This window comes from Herpailurus yagouaroundi, unplaced genomic scaffold, assembly GCF_014898765.1.
Source record: "Herpailurus yagouaroundi ecotype Mexico unplaced genomic scaffold, PumYag 191, whole genome shotgun sequence".
NCBI lineage: Eukaryota > Metazoa > Chordata > Mammalia > Carnivora > Felidae > Herpailurus > Herpailurus yagouaroundi.
In genome coordinates, this window is record NW_024412422.1 from 11994652 (window position 1) to 12011821 (window position 17170).

Below are 17170 nucleotides of genomic sequence, written 5' to 3' on the forward strand. Positions count from 1 at the left end.
ATCCTTGGCATCTTTACCCAGGATGGTTTCCCCTAGATGTTTCTGGCCTAATGTTTCTTGTGCCTTCCCTTGGTCTGCAGGTTATCATCATTTGCCTGGTCATTCTGGATGCCCTCCTGGTGCTCGCTGAGCTCATTCTGGACCTGAAGATCATCAAGGCTGACAAGAACGCCGTCAAGGTAGTGTGTCAGCAGCCCTTTAATACGGCTCAGTTCTGTTATCTTTCCTGAGGCGGGCAGAGTGGGGCAGACGGCACCCGCCTGGGAGTCGCAAGTCCTTAACAGAGTAGGTTGACTGGGTGCTTTTAACCAACGAGCAGAGAAAATGTCTTTCTTTCCAAACTGTAGATAAGCATTTACTACAAACAAGAAACCTTCTCATTTCGTGTGATGGCTCGAATCTCAAGTGGTGCTAGACCGCAGAGCTGGAGCCTGCTGCTGCTTCTAGAGGATCTGACCGAGAGAGGGCTACTGTCCCATCTTTAGGGGCAGATGAGCTATTTCTCTGCCTGTCAACATTCTGATGTGGTCCCCATGTCGGAGATGTGCCCACTGTTTATCCCCCAGTTCACAGCTGCTGCCTGAGCCTGCCCCAGACGTTTGTCCAGCCTTCCCAAGACAGCTGCTAGCTTTTATTCTGCGGCCAGCCCGAGTCCTTCTGGAATATTTTTCCTCTCTCTCTAAACTTAATCACGGACATACCTGCTGTACTCACTCTCTTGTGCCTTTTTCTTCAACTTTTTATTATGAAAAATGGCAAATAAACATTTGCTGTATTTGCTTTCTCTATATCCACAAACACACCCATGTATTTTTGACCATTTGAAAGTAAGTTAGACATTAGGACACAAATATTTCAACTTGCTTAAGTATAAGGTCCTTCTGGGGCGCCTGGGTGGCTCAGTCGGTTGAGTGTCCAACTTCGGCTCAGGTCATGATTTTACAGCTTGTGAGTTCAAGCCTTGCATCGGGCTCTGTGTTGACAGTGCAGAGCCTGGAACCTGCTTCTGCCCCTCTCTGCCCCCACCCTGTTCTCTCTTTTTCTCTCAAAATAAACATTAAAAATTTTTTTTAATAAAATTTTAAAAAAAGGTCTTTCTCCTATAGAACCACAATATTATCAATTCCTGAAAAGTTATCAATGATTCTATAATAACCAGTTTATATTCAAATGTCCTCATTTGTCCCAAGAGTATCTGTTATAATGTTTTTGTTATTTTTTCAAACTAGGATCCAGACATCTGATATTATACTCGGTCATATCTCCACAGGCTCTTTTAATCTAGAAGAGTCCTCCCACCTTTAATTTTTTCCCCTTAGGACACTGACTTTTTGGAGTCCAGCCAGTCATCTTGTTAAGTGTCCCGTGTTCTGGATTTGCCTGTTTCCACAGAGGTCCTTCCAGCTTGTTCCCCTATCCCCTGTACACCATAGGTGAGGTCCGGAGGCACAATTAGCAAGAGTTCTTGGCTGGTGGGGTGTTTTCTTTATAGCACAGCACATCGCTACCGGTGATCCTGAGACCACTTAAGGCAGTAATTGCTGAGCTGTTCCACTGTCCAGGGACACTTTCCCTTTTCATTTATAGATAATCTGCAGTGACACTTGACTGCCATGCAAAAATCCTCTTCTCCAATTAGCGTCCACCTGATGGTCACTATCTGAGTCGGTGAATACATTGGGGGATGCGAACTCAGATTTCCATCATTCATTTTACATCTAGTAGGTGGTAATTTATTTATATATATATATATATATAAAGAAGAGCTTTCCTTTCTCCCCATGTGTGCATACATATCACTATGGGGGACTCGTGGATTTTTTGGGTGTATTCAGTGTATGATAATCATAGTCCTTCTGTTCACTGTTCAAATTGTCCCAAATTTGGTCACTGTGAGCCTCTTCAAACTGACTATATCTTTTTAACATAACTCCATAGGCTCTGAGCATTTCTCGTTCTCTGGCGCAAGACGACGTCCCAGCTGAGTTTGTACTTTCCCTGTCCTAGAATGGAAATGGTTACTTTAAGGAAACGTAGTATTTATAAATAAAGATCTAGCAATCCTCTTCAGTTACCGTCTACCTGGGAGATCATTTCTCGTCAGTACGTAGGAGTCAGCCTTGGTCCTTTGCCCAGTGCTCCATATGGAGGTGCCATAATGCATCTGCCAGATGCCCTCTAATATTTCTATACTGCAAAGAATATAGATCTTTTGTCTGTAAATGATGCTGCAGCGAATATTCCTACAACATGCCTTTGTGCACGTGTCAGCTTGGCTGTAGGATAGATTCCTAGCATTGGAGTCACCGGGCCAAAGGACATGGTTTTCAAATCCTGCCATTGCCCAACTGCCTGTCAGAGGGCAGGCAGGGCAGAGCCCCGGTCTGTGGTGTTCCGGCCGTATTCCCAGGCCAAGAACTGAGCCCGTGGAGTTTGGGGTCAAATCAATGAGTTCACTCTCCGGTGCCCGGGCAGGTGCACTCAAGGCCAGCTCGTCTGTGTGCCCTGCCCCAGCCTGTGACCAGCCCTGGATCTGCACTCACTGTGCTGCCTCTGTCCTCTCCAGGTGTTTCACTGCATGAGCATTGCCATCTTGACCTTCTTTATGATGGAGATTTTTCTAAAATTATATGTCTTCCGCTTGGAGTTCTTTCACCACAAGTTTGAAATCCTGGACACCATCGTGGTGGTGATTTCCTTTATCCTTGACATCGTCCTCCTGTTCCATGAGCACCAGTTTGAGGCTCTTGGCCTACTGATTCTGCTCCGGCTGTGGCGGGTGGCCCGGATCATCAACGGTATGTTCCCTGCACTCCCGGGCTGCAGAGGGAATTGGAGGGTGGGCACAGCCTGAGAGTGGACCCAGAGGCCATGGTTCCTCCTCCTTCTGGCTAGCATTTTCTAGGGAAAAAGGGGGTGACCTGAGTTTGTAGCCTCTGTGGCTACAAATCGACACGGCGTCACATGCTCAAAGAGGAACCACATTTCTCCTGTAGGCCTTGTTTTCATGATAATTAGAAGATATTTATAGAAGGGGTCAGACGAATGCCTCATTGGTCCCTACAGCTTGGTCCCCAGAGCACCTTTGTTGTTTGGTGTTTTCCCGAAGATTGTTCCACCGCACCCCACCCACTGGGAGGGGTACCATCCAGAAGGGGTGCAAGTAAGCTGACAAACCCTGCACCCTAGATTCTGGCCCTTTGAGGAAGTCACAGCACTTGTTAACATGAGGAAGACTTTGAGAACTGTTTCCCAAACTGACAAACTGGACAGTTTGGGGGGAGATAACACCTCTTAACATGACGCAGCCTTTGGCTCTAGAGAACACGCTTGGGGAAAGAATGCTCTACCATATTCCTCATACACACCCTGTTGGTGCAGGGAGGCTGTTTCAGAGAAGCCATGTTTGTGCTGTTATTGGGTGGGCACAGTGATCACCAACTGGTTCAGCTCTCCCTGAACGAGTCAGGGTTGTTCTGAAGCCTGTCTGTAGACCCACCGCACCAGAATCCCCTTCAGGGCTCTTGTTTTTTCACTGGAGAGTCTGATGGCGACGTCTGGGTGGACCCTCGTGGGGTGTCTGTTTTTGAAGTGCTACCAGGTGACCTGGGCGTCCAGACAGGCTTGGGAATCCCTAGACAAGCGTCCAGCCCGACAGACTGTAGGTCAATGCCAGGAGAGTGAGGCAGGCCCGTCCTAGGATGTGCAGCTCCTTCACTGGGCAGCAAGAGTCCCACCCCGGCCTTCCGTGCTGGCGGGGAGGGGTCACGTCTGCTCCGATGCGGGGCTCTGCCTGTGGGCACTGCGGGCTCCCACAGGCTTTAGGAGCCAGTTCAGATCTGATTAAAGTTTATTAAGAATATTCACTTGGGGGGCTGAGTGGGTTAAACATCCGACTCTTGATTTCGGCTCAGGTCATGATCTCACGGTTTGTGAGATTGAGCCCTGTGTCAGGCTCTGCACTGATAGCAAGGATACTTGCTTGGGACTCTCTCCCATTCTCTCTCACAAAATAAGCAGACATTTAAAAAAAAAAAATTAATTTGGGCTCCATCAAAGGAAATAAAGGAAGTTTTCCACTTTACTGAATACGCTTATGCTGATTATTTCATTCATCAAACAGAAATACTCTGTGCAAAGGTTAGCACAATTGAAATGGATCAACCATTACAAACTATGAATGACTCCGGAATAGTTACTACCCATTACTCTCCTATCACACCACTGTGAGATGTGCTTTTACAGATAAAACCAAAAGCCTGAGCTCTGTTCATTCTCTTGGTCCAAATGGTAGCAGGGCACAGGACTGCCTAATAATGCGCACTATTGCATCGCTATCAAATTTAGGGGCAGGACATGAAAGGTCTGAGAAAGCAACACAAGCTTCAACTGGATTCAGACAATCAAGAATGCTGGGGACCGGGGGCCAGTGCTCCCCGACCTATGGCTACCGAGTCCACACATGGTCACTCTTAGTTGGAAGGCACAGAGCATCCCCAGTTGCTGCACAGTCTTTTGAGGTCATGTCCCCACTGTGGCATGGGCATTTGGGAGCCACCAGATAAGGCCGATGACCCCCCCCTGTCAGCCAAGGCTTTGTTGATGGCCTGATAGCTGAATTGGCCATAGCTGTGGGAGGCGGAAAGTCAGGACAGTGACAATTCCAAGGCCAAGCTTGAGCATTTCCAGGCTTGTACTTTCGTGTCTTTTGTGTAGAGTGCTAATAAGCCACGCCGTCATGAACACGCTCTGTGTTAAGGAGCTTAACACTCACGTGGTCAGGGACTATTAAGGACTTCTTAGCCCATGTGGGCTAAAGGGAAATCTTTAGGAGCCAGTTCAGGTCTGATTAAAGTTCCTTAAGAATATTCATTTGGGGAGCACCTGGGTACTGAGTAGCTCAGAGATAAACTCTGACCCTCCTAGTTCTGATGTCTTTAAGGGACTGACCATGCTGTCACCAGCTGGACACAGTTATAAATAATACAGGGCTTTTTCCAAGTGGTTAAACTAGAAACCTATATCACTGAGACCCTTAATTATTTTACAGGAATAATTATCTCCGTTAAGACACGTTCAGAACGGCAACTACTGAGGTTAAAACAGATGAATATACAGTTGGCCGCCAAGATCCAACACCTTGAATTCAGCTGCTCTGAGAAGGTAAGACCACAGTTGTGGGAAAATGCCACCTGTCTGCCTTCAGTTCTGCACTTCTCCCTGCCAGGCCCTTGCTCGGACACAGCCCTCGACTAAGTCTTCCTTGTTCTTTCAGACTCAGGTTAGGCATCGCCTCCTTCCCCAGAGCTATGTCAGGTGTCTCTCCTCTGAGTACCTCCTGTCACTGGAGTCGCCCACTGGACCCCATCTGACTGAGGCAGGCTCCACTGGCAGACTCCAGTAGGAGTGTAGCATTCATTCGGCTGTGCATCCGGGGGACCCACTGAATGCTCGCCACATCTCTGGGGAGGCTCAGAAGGTAAACTGACTTGTTTGTCTGCTTTTGTAATGACAGGAACAAGAAATTGAAAGACTTAACAAGCTCTTGAGACAGCACGGACTTCTTGGTGAGGTCAACTAGATGTGCACCTGCTCCACCCCAAAGAGAAGACCCTGCTTCCACGGGCTTGTGTCTCTGAGAGAAAGACAGCTGCCTCTCCTGGGCCCGTTTCGGGGAGAGGTTTGGTTCGATGCCTTTGCCTCACCTCCACCCAGCTTGGATTCCGGGGTGGGCAGGTGGTAGGGGGAGGGGGGAAGGCGGGGGAAAGGCTTGCCCTTCCTTTCTTGGCGTGACCAAGAGCTTCCCATCCCGTCCTCACTCCACGTCACCATGTATCATAAACTATGTTCTCTCATGTTGACACTTTTGCTTGAAAATGAACGAAGCTGGACAACTACTAGTTGTATATAAAATTTTATCTCATCAGTGTACTTTTCACATTTCGCGTGTATATTGAGGAACCAGTGCATTCTTTCATATGGGCATTCTGAAAGACAAAGGAAAAAAGAAAGCTACCTTAGCTACCAGCCCATTCTAGAAAGTCTTCTCTTCCCAAGCTGTTCTCAACAGCTCCTCTTGGTGCATATTCCTCCAGGGAGGTTGTCCTCAGGTACCCAGCCCCTCCTCTGCCGCATCTAGCTTCTAACGGGCTCTACCCAGTTCCGCCACCTGACAACTTTTTTCTCAATTACTGTGCAATTAATGTATAAAAGCAACTCCTTCCCTCGGGACCTCCTACTCTATTCTTTCCAGCATCAACTGCTAGGAACTGCTCTGTGGTATTCCGTACAACCACCCGTTGGAGAGCTCCAGTGCCTGCCACCGAAATAGCAATTAGACCCAAGACTCCATGTAATGAAGGTGACACCGGGGAAAGATCCCCTCATGAGGCCCTGTGCTCTACTTGCATGATTTTGTACAATTTTGCTATTTTTGTATTCGTTTCCACGGGACCAGTAAAGGAAAGAAAACCTGGACTACAAACAATGAGTATTTTTTAAATAAGTCATGTTGAAGCAGAGGATGAATACACTGGATGAACCCTCGATGCCTGAGCTACTTCAGGGTCTGTCCCCTGTACCATCTTCCCAAAGCTGCAATTTGCTTTCCACACGTGACCTATGTGCCAACAGTACTGGAAATCACCAAGACCAGACGGTGCCCCATTCTAAGGTCACACTAAGTAGAATTTCCAAAAGGAAAAAGGAGGGAAGTGAACGGAGAGAGGAGATGTGTGGTTTGAGGGCAACCCCACAGGTCAGAGGTGTAACACCACAGGAGGTCTCCAAGGGAGCCCACACCCCACAGCACTTGATTCTAGAGGTGTGGTGTCATTTCCTTGATTAAAAACTTACGTCAAACAAAGGGGAAGAAGAAATTAAACGGCAGCTTGGCATTGATGGTTGGCCGAGTCCTGAAGCCCGCCTCTGCAGGTGCAGACACATCCACAAAAGTAACCGCAGTGGAAATAAGAACCGTTCTTTCATTTCCTGAGTTGGTCTGTAATAAAAAGAGCGATGCAAGCCCTGCCTTCCAGCGTGCTAACAAAGCTGGGACATGTTGTGTTCTTTTCGGCACGTGACCGTGGTCAGTGCATCTCATAGGTATGCGGAGGGCCCATCAGCCACTAACTTGGATGAAAGATACCACTTTTACCCAGGTTGTCCTACCCCATCAATGTCAATCGCAACTCAATTTTCAATGAATTTTAAGGATCAAATCTAAACAAGAACGCTAATGTGAATTCAACTGTTGTCAGAATTTTCTAACTAAATGACTGCTAAAGTGTTTAAATTTCAATAATTTTTTCACAGAATAAATTTTATTATCACACTTGAGTTTTGTCTGGACTTACATCTTAACCAATACCTTGATTTTTTTTAAGTTTGTTTGAGAAAAGTGTGGGAGGGGCAAAAGGAGAGAGAATCTTAAGCAGGCTCCATACTCAGCGTGGAGCCCAACACAGGGCTCAATCCCATGACCCTGGGATCGTGACCTGAGCTGCAATCAAGAGTCTTGACGCCCATCCAAGCCACCCAGGGGCCCCTTAACCAATACCTTTCTACTCAAGTTAGACGTACCTCGGGAAATGAGGATGCAATTAGATTTGCAGTGACATTAACTATTTTAGCCTGTGGGTTCAGTAAGGATCCGTACTTTGTCCACTTCACTTCTATAACCAAAGCCACTGGGAGCTGGCAGGAATCCTGCAAAACAAAATGCCATTCACCAGTCTGAACATTACACAACCTCATGTCAAACTTAATCTGCAGTTCAGTTTTAATTATAAAATGTTTCGCATATTACAAAATGTTCTGAACAAGAGAGTGAATAGACTCTAGAAGTTCAGACGAAAACAGCTGAGAGCACATATTTTAAAGTACTCAGTGCTCCAAAAATATTTTAACACCTAAAGCATCATTTTTCCCGTGCTCTCCCGCTTCTAGAAAGACGAGCCATTATTGGGAAGTTCTGGAGATCCCAACACCAAACTGGAACACGGGGCTTCAAATGCCCCAACTTCAGCTCAGGGATTCTTTAGGGGAGAAACTGGCATTGGGTGGGGAGAGAAGAGAGGATGGGGTCATTCACAGAAATTAAACCTAATTGCAGATCACGTTCCAGAACACACCTGGAAGAAATGCAGTTGCTCTCTTTCCATTTATTTAATCTCATCAGTTGGCGATCAAGGTGTTACACAGGAATGTATAGAAATGAGTCTGTAAGGGGTGCCTGGGTGGCTCAGTCGGTTAAGCGTCCGACTTCGGCTCAGGTCATGATCTCACGGTCTGTGAGTTCGAGCCCCACGTAGGGCTCTGTGCTGACAGCTCGGGCCTGGAGCCTGTTTCAGATTCTGTGTCTACCTCTCTTTCTGACCCTCCCCCGTTCATGCTCTGTCTCTCCCTGTCTCAAAAATAAATAAACGTTAAAAAAAAAAAAATTTTAAAAAAAATGAGTCTGTAAGTTGTCAAAGATACTAAGTCTCCTGTGGACTGAGAGCATTGCTCCCACAGTTGCGCCTCCTGAGGCCTCTGCCCCCGGGGCAGAACAGGCCAGCAGCCTCCCAACCTTTTTCTTGCCTTTACATCTGGTTTGTTGGCAAATGTGATAACCACTGAAGCTGCTTGACCGGTAGAAGGGATTCCATTGTAATACTCGACTTCTGTGTGTGTTTGACATTTTCCCCACAATAACAAGTTTTTAAAACTACGCCTCTTTAGGGCATGAAAAGCTACCAAGCCTGCTAAATTTGGTGCCTGCCAAAAAGGCACTGGTGGAACTCCTTAGCTTGGAACTGCCTTTTAAGAAGTTTGCAGGCAAAAAAATCCCTGTGACTATCCTGTTATTAGAAGATGCGATACACCACTGGCAGAAACTGAGCTTATTAGCACAAGCTCTCATGTCTGCTACTGGAGTTTCCTGGAAGGGGAGTACAAAACCCACTCCAGGCTCTCTGAGCTCCCTGGACCAGCAAAGCCCTGAAAACGCTAATGTCTGCACTGCCTCTCCTCCCAACCTGTTTTCCCCTCTGAGGGGTCCTAATAACTGGATGTCTCAACCCAACTGCCAGAAGCCAGAAGCAATTTGCCTCGCTCCGAGGTGGCAGACCCGAGCCAAGACATAGCAGCTGAACAGCAGGGACTGAGTAATCATGGGTCTCTGCCGGGGACTCAGGAGGAGGGCCGGATCAGAGCTAGAGAGCTAGTCCTCAGCCCCTTTGTCCCCACGCTATAAATACGCTAAGCAGAAAATGAGAGGCCCGAGAAGCTGCCACAAGCAAACGCTGGGCAATTAAAGGATAAGATGGAGAGCACGCCTCCGGTGATCGGGACCAGCCCACGCTCTGACGGCTGAGACAAAAGAAAAAGGTGGGCAGAGCAATCACATGTGATCAGGAACCTCTCTGTAGCATGTCAAGTTCCATTACACTCTTCAGGGAACTTTGGAACTGAAAGCTCTCACGTGTGGGCTGCCTTTATAGACCAGGGAACGAGAGATGGGACAGCGATGTGGACAGGACGAGTCTCTCTTTCTGTGACAGTCCATGTCATACTCCCCTGTCCTGTCACGATGCCTCATGTCACACCAGCAGTGATCGTAGGAAGTCAGGATGGTGATGGGTGGTAGTTTCCACGTTTGCAGCGGCCACTAGGCACCACGAATGTCCCTCATTTAACTGTACCACCCCGTGTGGCTGACACTGTAGCCCTCACTCCCTGTTTCACAGATGAGGAAACAGGCTCAAACCCTCAAAGGCAAGAGCGCTAACGAGGGGCAAAAACAGTTTTCAAGACCCAGGCCCATCTGACAGCAAAGCCTGGGCTCCGGCCCAGAGCCATCCATCTCCTTAACAGCTCCCCACGGGGGAGGGGGAGCAGTGGGAATAGGAGAGACCACTCGCGCACAGGTGCGGCCTTCCGCTTCCCCTTTACCTTCATGTGGGGCGCCTGGGTGATGAAGTGGATGGGTACCCAGTCCAGCACATCCTCGGCCCGGGAATTTCCAAAAGGGGCCACATAATCCGGGAAGCCATGGCCCTTCAGGAGGCTCTTCACTTTCTGCACTGCAAGCTGACACGTGATGGCTTTGGTCAGTCTCGTGGGAAGGAAGAAGAGGTTGATGCAATGAGGCTGTTGTTCATTCCAACAGTTTTCACCGGCTCAACAACACACGTGCCCTCTCCAGTTTATTTTTATTTTCTCACTCCAAACCCATCATTTGACAGAAGCCAAATTGTCTCTAACTCTGAGAAACCTCGGTTAGCTCTGTACAAGCAGAGCTTCCATGGCCAAAAGTTTGGGAAATATTGCATGCCCACATCCCTCCTGAAGCACACTGGCATATTAGAGGCTCTCCTTACAGTAAGGAATCATGTTTTTAAATTTAGTTTGGTGTTGCTCAAACATATTGATTGGACCACAGACATACCCCTACTGACTCTTGTGGAAATGTAGTCCCTGAAACTCCCTCAGAGAAATACTGGTCTAAAGTGATCAGAACCAATAATGGAAATGGAATGTGTTGGTCTAACCAAAACAATGCTATAATTACCCTGAGGGGAGGTAGGGATGGGAAGTGTAGGGTAGGAGAAGAAAGGGGTAAGAGCCAAATCTTGGTCTTCCATAGTGGGGACTCAATAATTCATAAGACCAAAATATCAAGAAGCAGCATTACATAAAGGTTATTCACAGATTTGGGAGTAAGTTTCCAAAAACTCAGCTATAGGAACTTCAAGAGATTGCCTGCAGAGGGGGGAAATGGGGGTAAAGCCATGCGGAGCTGACCTTTTACGTTATATGTATGTTTGATGTTAACACGGTAAAAACAGAGATCACATGCAGGCTTCCTCTCAATGGGCTTGTTGCACTATGTAAATTAAATTTCAGAAATATAGAAAGGACTTTCAGGGACAGCTTCTTTTGTTTTTTGTTTTTTTTGTTGTGAACTCAGATGCTATGTATGCAACCTTAAAACCAAATCTCCAAAACCCTTGAGATTTTTACTCTGCCACATCTGATAAGAAAAATGATCTAAACAATTTTCCTTTGAATCATGACAAATGGTGTATGGCTGTGAAAACTAAAATTAGAAAACAAAGGTACTGTCACTAGTGCCAACAGGTCACACTGTGGCTTTCACATGCGCTTGCAGGCTGATGGGGAGGTTCGACTGAGATGGGGGAAGAGTAGGAATGTCTTGTTTTCTGATCAACACAAGTTCCAAAAGAAACAAGTTTCTCTCTTACCTTAGCTTACAGCCAGATTGCATATCATAACCAAATAACACTGGGGTCCGGATCCCCTCGAGTGCTAAGCAGTCTTTCTCCGCTGTGCTTCGAAGAATAGTAAGTTGTCCATATCTGTTCATGGTCTGAATAATCCCAGATATTCACAGAAAGTTAAGGGACAATCACCCAGTACAAACGCAGTCCGATTTTCAGGAGACAGTGACACATGTGTGACATGAAGTGAAACCCAAATATCCCTTCTCTAGGCATCTGCAATTTTGACAGTTATTTCCTGGGACAGAGCAAAAAACGGTTCTATTCTCCTTGATTAGGAGATCCTCAGAAAGAAAATCCTCAGAAACCGTTCCTCCTTTAAAATATTTCCAATTTTTCAATATCACTAAATGTGTTTAAGAGTCTCTGTTTAAGTATGCAATTAAATATATCTAAAAGTCTGTCAACTTTTCTGTCTTAAGATTTTCGCTATAAAACACGTTTTCCAGGGTCACGCTGTTTCACCCCCAACCACCCCACATACCTCACGTGCTCTGCGGCCAGACCCACCACCACCAGAGCCAACCAGAGAAGTCCTGGCCAGAACTAGTCTCCAGCTCACAGGACTCTCAGCAATAAAGAGAAGAGTGACACACACAAGTGGACAGGGAAATCAACCTTGTCTACAGAACCAAAAAGGATATCCCTTCTGAGGCTGAAATCCAGCAGCTAATGGGAGCCCTACAACATAACCAGGGTTTCCACTGAGAGGAACCGGCTTTGTATTTTGCTGAAAGACAAAGAAGAAATGCCCCCAAATAATTCTTAATTTAATAAGGAAATAGGGTGAAAATAAAATGCTTTTCACAGTGAAATCTAGGATTTCCAACCAATAAAAGAATTCCTCCCCCCTACTCAGAACTATAAATATATCTGCTGAGTGTAGGAGTAGATCATTCTATAAAAGAACAAGCTCACATGGAAGAAAATCTTACTCCCAGAAAGGATAAGATACAAGGACTCTGCCTGATTTCCTCACAAATACATGCGACATAAACCCTTCGTTTAGTACAAATGGATAGATGGTAACACTTCTAAATTGGGATACCTTTTCCCCTAAGAAGTTATGGTTTCTTTTTATTTGCAATTAAATATGTGTACAAAATTGATCAAACCTACCTGAATGAAACGAATTTCAAACTTTTGCTCAAGTGGAAGCATTGCACTGCTCACTGTCCCCAGAAGGAGAGAGAGATCAGCTTTGGTTATTTCCCCGGCATCTGTATATGTGAGGCTGTACTTGACCTAAAAACAAAACGATACTCCAAATCCACCTGTTCCTGTTGCATTTCTGTAGCTGTATTAATAATTCAAAATACATATAGAAGGCAAGTCCTTTCCCATTTCTCTATTCATGGAAGCTTTTCTGTCCTGGCTCATCAGACTTCAGGACGAGTTGCCTCACCACCCCCAGCTGACAGCATCATCTGAGCCTCTCTGTACCGAGTTACGTGTATTCCAAATCAGCAGGTTTGAGCAGATCGTGATCAGTCCATCTCCGCAGGGGAAATGTGGTAAAACAACAGCAACGACAACAAATTTTGGTATATTCTTGAAAGTCACTAGGTTTGTGGAGAAAAACCACACGTGATTCTTTCAGAGACCCTAAAGAAGCATCCTCTAATGACAGAGCATGAAGGCAAGCAGGAGGGCAAGCCAAGAAAACCAACACATCAGAATGGGCCAGAGCCCCCTCTGAAGGGCATCCAGGTCCTCCCTCGGGGCCATGCAGCCTGAGTCTGCCACACAGACTCTGCTTTCAAAGCCAAGCTGGGCACCTACCTCAAGAACAACGTTAGTGCAGATTTTAACGTCCCCAGCCTCAACAAGAGTCTGGTTCAGTACATCTGTGTCCTCCAGTCGGGCTAGCGTTTTATTCAGAGACTCCATGAGGATGGACTGAACAGTGATAGGGATCTGCCAAGTAAAGGAAATGGCTCACTGAGGACACCGTCCAATAGAGATGAATCGGTTACAGTAACGAAAAACTGGAGACAAACTCCGCCGACAGACTGCCAAGCAGGGAAAAGCATGCCACACAACAGTATGCATATTATAGTTCCACACTTGCAAAAATACATTTGCTTATATGTAGATATATTTACACAGAAAATACTAGAGAAGGATATTACCAAATCTTTCAAAGTGGTTATCTCCGAAAATCTACGTTCACACAAAAACTTGTACACAAATGTTCACAGCAGCATTCCTAACAGCCAAAAACTGAAAACAGTGCAATGATCCATCAACTGATAAATGGAAAAATGTAGTATGGCCATACAAAAGAATATTATTCATCCATAAAATGGAATGAAGTGCTGATTCATTCCACAACATAGATGAATCTTGAAAACATGATGCTAAGTGAAAGAAGCCAGACACAAAAGGTCACATATTACATGATCCCATTTATCGGAAATGTCCAGAACAGGCAAATCCACAGTGACAGAAAGTAGATTAGTGGTTGCCTAGGGGTTGACGGAGAGGATTAGAGAAGAATGAGGAGTGCCTGCTAATGAGCACAGGGGTTCTTTCTGAGGTGATGAAAATGTTCTGGGTGGCTCAGTTGGTTGAACGTCTGACTTCAGCTCATGTCACGATCTCACATTTCGTTAGTTCAAGCTCCACTTCAGGCTTGCTGGAGCCTGCTTCGGATCCCGTCTCCTCTCTCTTTGCCCCTCCGCAACATGCACGCGCACGCTCGCTCTCTCTCTCTCTCAAAAATAAACATTTTAAATTGATTAAAAAATGTTCTGGAATTAGGTAGTGGTGATGGTTACACAACCTTGTGAATATACTAAAAACTGCACAAATCGCACACTTAAAAATGGTGAGTTTTATGGTATGTGAATTGCATCTCACATTCACCTATATTCACCTCCAGAGCACAGCTCCTACCGATAAATGCACTCATTCTGTACACATGAGCACATTCTGCACAGTCCCAGAACAAAGCTCCCTATACCCCCACACCCTCCCTGAATATACCCCTGGCCCACTTCACACCCAACTTCTACACACACCCTTACACACACACACACACACACACACACACACACACACACACACATACACACACACACACAGTGGTGGGATCATGGTAAGAGAAAACAGAGACAGATAAATCTTTCAAGCAGAATCAGGAAGCTCTGCTTAACCCAATGCTATTAAAGGACATTTTTCATGGGGCACCTGGGTACTCAGTCGGTGGAGTGTCCGACGCTTGACTTTGGTTCAGGTCATGATCTCACCATGTGTCGGTTCAAACCCCGTGTCAGGCTCTGGACGCTGACAGCATGGAACCTGCTTGGGATTCTCTCTCTCCCTCTCTCTCTGCCCCTCCCCTGCTTGCGTGCTCCTCTCTCTCTCCCTCCCTCAAAATAAATAACATTGTTTTAAAAAATAAAGGACATTTTTCATTTATGGCCACAGCCAGCAGAACAACAAGCAGCAAGCAATCCTTTAAATGGCTCAACCCTCTAGGGAGTTGGGCCTCTTCATACCATGTGACAAATCTGATGTTTGCTTTAAATGTCAGTACTCAGAAATCACTGTTTAGGAAGGAATCTAACTTGTATCTAGTTGTTTATATATTGCTTTGAACTTTGCCCTCAATCATGTACCATGCTGTTTATAATTCAAAATTACTAGGTATTTAAGCTGTCATTTTACAGATAAATAAGCAGTTGTTACACATCTGCTCCCATGACCAAAAGGACCTGTAACTGTCCTTATAAGTCAAACCTCTAGGAACATGACAGGGTTTGGAAGCAAAGACAAGCTGTCATGTGACAACAGTGGCAAAAGGGCACCACCAAGCACCACAACACCCTCTGCATAACAAGCCCACCAATCCACGTAAGACCTACATAGGGAGTCCCTTGCTATGAGTTAATGAACTCCTCAGTTTACATCCTCAAAAGACAACTCTGGATCTCTTTATCTGAACCTACTGATCCCTGGTTCAGCACGAATCCTGGGTTCTAAGAACGCGCACACCCTTCCACACCAGCCTGTGATGGAGCCATTCCGGTGGTATACAGACGTAGTTGGCAAAAACCGAAGGGCCCAGGTTAGACAAGCTTCGGAAAGACTGGTCTGGCAACAGCCACTGGAATAGTCACAGAATGAAAATGGTGGGGCTACTCTGGTTTCCTGAATGTCCTATTCGGTCCTATCCCACCCCCAAGCTATACCCTGTGGCAAAGAACTAAAGCATACGTAACAGTGGAAATATAGTGCTGTAACTTAATCTTTCATTGATGTTTCAATAGATATTAACAACGATTCCAGGCAAGCCTAACGGGGAGCCTAGATCCAATTTTTATACTCCTGATCCTCTAACAAATCTTGGAAGTTGCTTTTTAAAAATCTTTATAAACAGGGGCACCTGGGTGGCGCAGTCGGTTAAGCGTCCGACTTCAGCCAGGTCACGATCTCGCGGTCCGTGAGTTCGAGCCCCGCGTCAGGCTCTGGGCTGATGGCTCAGAGCCTGGAGCCTGTTTCCGATTCTGTGTCTCCCTCTCTCTGCCCCTCCCCCGTTCATGCTCTGTCTCTCTCTGTCCCAAAAATAAATAAAAACGTTGAAAAAAAAAATTAAAAAAAAAATCTTTATAAACAATCTCTGATATTAGTTGATATATTTGTCCTTTAGAGCACAAGCTTTGGTATCACACAAATCTGAGTTCTAAGTCCCAGTGCCACTTCCTGCCTGCATGGCCATAGGAGGCAGAGAAGGAATGTGTGTGAAGCTTGTAACTGGGAGCCTGGCACATAGTATAGCTTGTCCAGTGTTGTGGTTGAGAGTTAGGTCTTTGGAGATTCCTATCCCAGCTCTGCCACTTCCCCACTGGGCAGCCTTGAGCAAGCTAATTCAACTGCTCTGTAACTCATGTGCCAGGGAGTGACAACAGGTCCTACTCCCAGGACTGCCGAGACTAACAGACTAATGGACTTCAGACGTGCACAGGAATGAGAACAGTGTTCAGCACGCAGCACGCCCCTTCCCATAACACCCGTCATCCTCACACTAGGTCTTCCCTGCGTGATTGAACCAATCCCCTAGGCACTGATTCAATTAACACGTAACCCACTGAGTACCCAGTACATACTAGGCACCGGCTTACTACTATGGATATGTCATGAACAAGATGGACAGGATCTCTGTCCCCACAGACCATTCACGTTTTGAATGGTAGAATCAAAGCACTTTGATTTGAGGTATTTGAAAGCTAGTCTATTGTATGGTTTTCAAACTGGGTTCTTGGGAGCCATAGGTTCCTCAGAAGGACTAAACAGGAGAGAGATGGAGAGGCCAGGCAGGTGGAGAGCTCTGGGCCCCACCCCTGCTCCAACCAGGGGCTTTGGATTCAATCCAACTTAACACAGTAGGGAGAGTTCTGCTAAAGATCACATTTGAAAAACTCTGAACAAGCTTGAAAACACCTTCACAGATGAGGAAATCCAGGCCTACACACAGAAGTGTGAAGTCCAAAATCACATGACTATTTCCTTTCAAATGTCTACCTCAAACACATTTGTGTCTAGAGACTTAACGAAATCAATTACAGTAGGTATCACTGTCCCAAGTGCTCCCTGGGCACCAGACACTGTGCAGAGTACCTATGTGCATTCTCCCACTCAAGCCTTACACCTTCTCTGGGGCACACACTTACCATCTGCTCAACAACTGGGGAGAGTGAGGCATATGTCATATGAGAAAATAATGGCGAAGTTGAATTTTGAACCAAGGTCAACCAATTCCATGAGCTTTGGTGGGAGACCATGACAAGGCCATCAACTTGGTCCTCCTTGGGAACTGTATTCACAGGCACAGGGTGCAGACCCAAAAATAAAGGGTAGATCCATGTTCCTTTGCTCTAACATAC

General features: G+C 46.1%; 2 protein-coding genes across 14 annotated transcripts in view; one reads left to right on the forward strand and one right to left on the reverse strand.

Moving 5' to 3' along the window:
* The window catches only part of HVCN1 (hydrogen voltage gated channel 1), a 37029-nt gene extending 29691 nt beyond the window's left edge, over positions 1 to 7338 (forward strand). For all 9 annotated transcript variants that reach the window (XM_040443905.1, XM_040443900.1, XM_040443907.1 and 6 more), the window contains 4 exons: positions 81 to 179; positions 2567 to 2798; positions 5051 to 5163; positions 5516 to 7338. In XM_040443905.1, the coding sequence (XP_040299839.1) occupies positions 81 to 179; positions 2567 to 2798; positions 5051 to 5163; positions 5516 to 5581 (510 nt within the window). In that variant the 3' untranslated portion in view covers positions 5582 to 7338. The remainder of the gene's footprint in view (positions 1 to 80; positions 180 to 2566; positions 2799 to 5050; positions 5164 to 5515) is intronic.
* Positions 5896 to 17170, reverse strand: part of TCTN1 (tectonic family member 1) — a 29120-nt gene continuing 17845 nt past the window's right edge. For 3 of the 5 annotated variants that reach the window (XM_040443892.1, XM_040443896.1, XM_040443897.1), the window contains 7 exons: positions 13065 to 13199; positions 12402 to 12527; positions 11927 to 12012; positions 11247 to 11387; positions 9934 to 10096; positions 7582 to 7707; positions 5899 to 7000 (listed from right to left, as the gene is read on the reverse strand). In XM_040443892.1, coding sequence (XP_040299826.1) covers positions 6857 to 7000; positions 7582 to 7707; positions 9934 to 10096; positions 11247 to 11387; positions 11927 to 12012; positions 12402 to 12527; positions 13065 to 13199 — 921 coding nt within the window. In that variant the 3' untranslated portion in view covers positions 5899 to 6856. Of the gene's footprint in view, positions 7001 to 7581; positions 7708 to 9933; positions 10097 to 11246; positions 11388 to 11926; positions 12013 to 12401; positions 12528 to 13064; positions 13200 to 17170 lie in introns of all 5 variants that reach the window. The other 2 variants (XM_040443894.1, XM_040443895.1) reach the window with 2 other exon arrangements.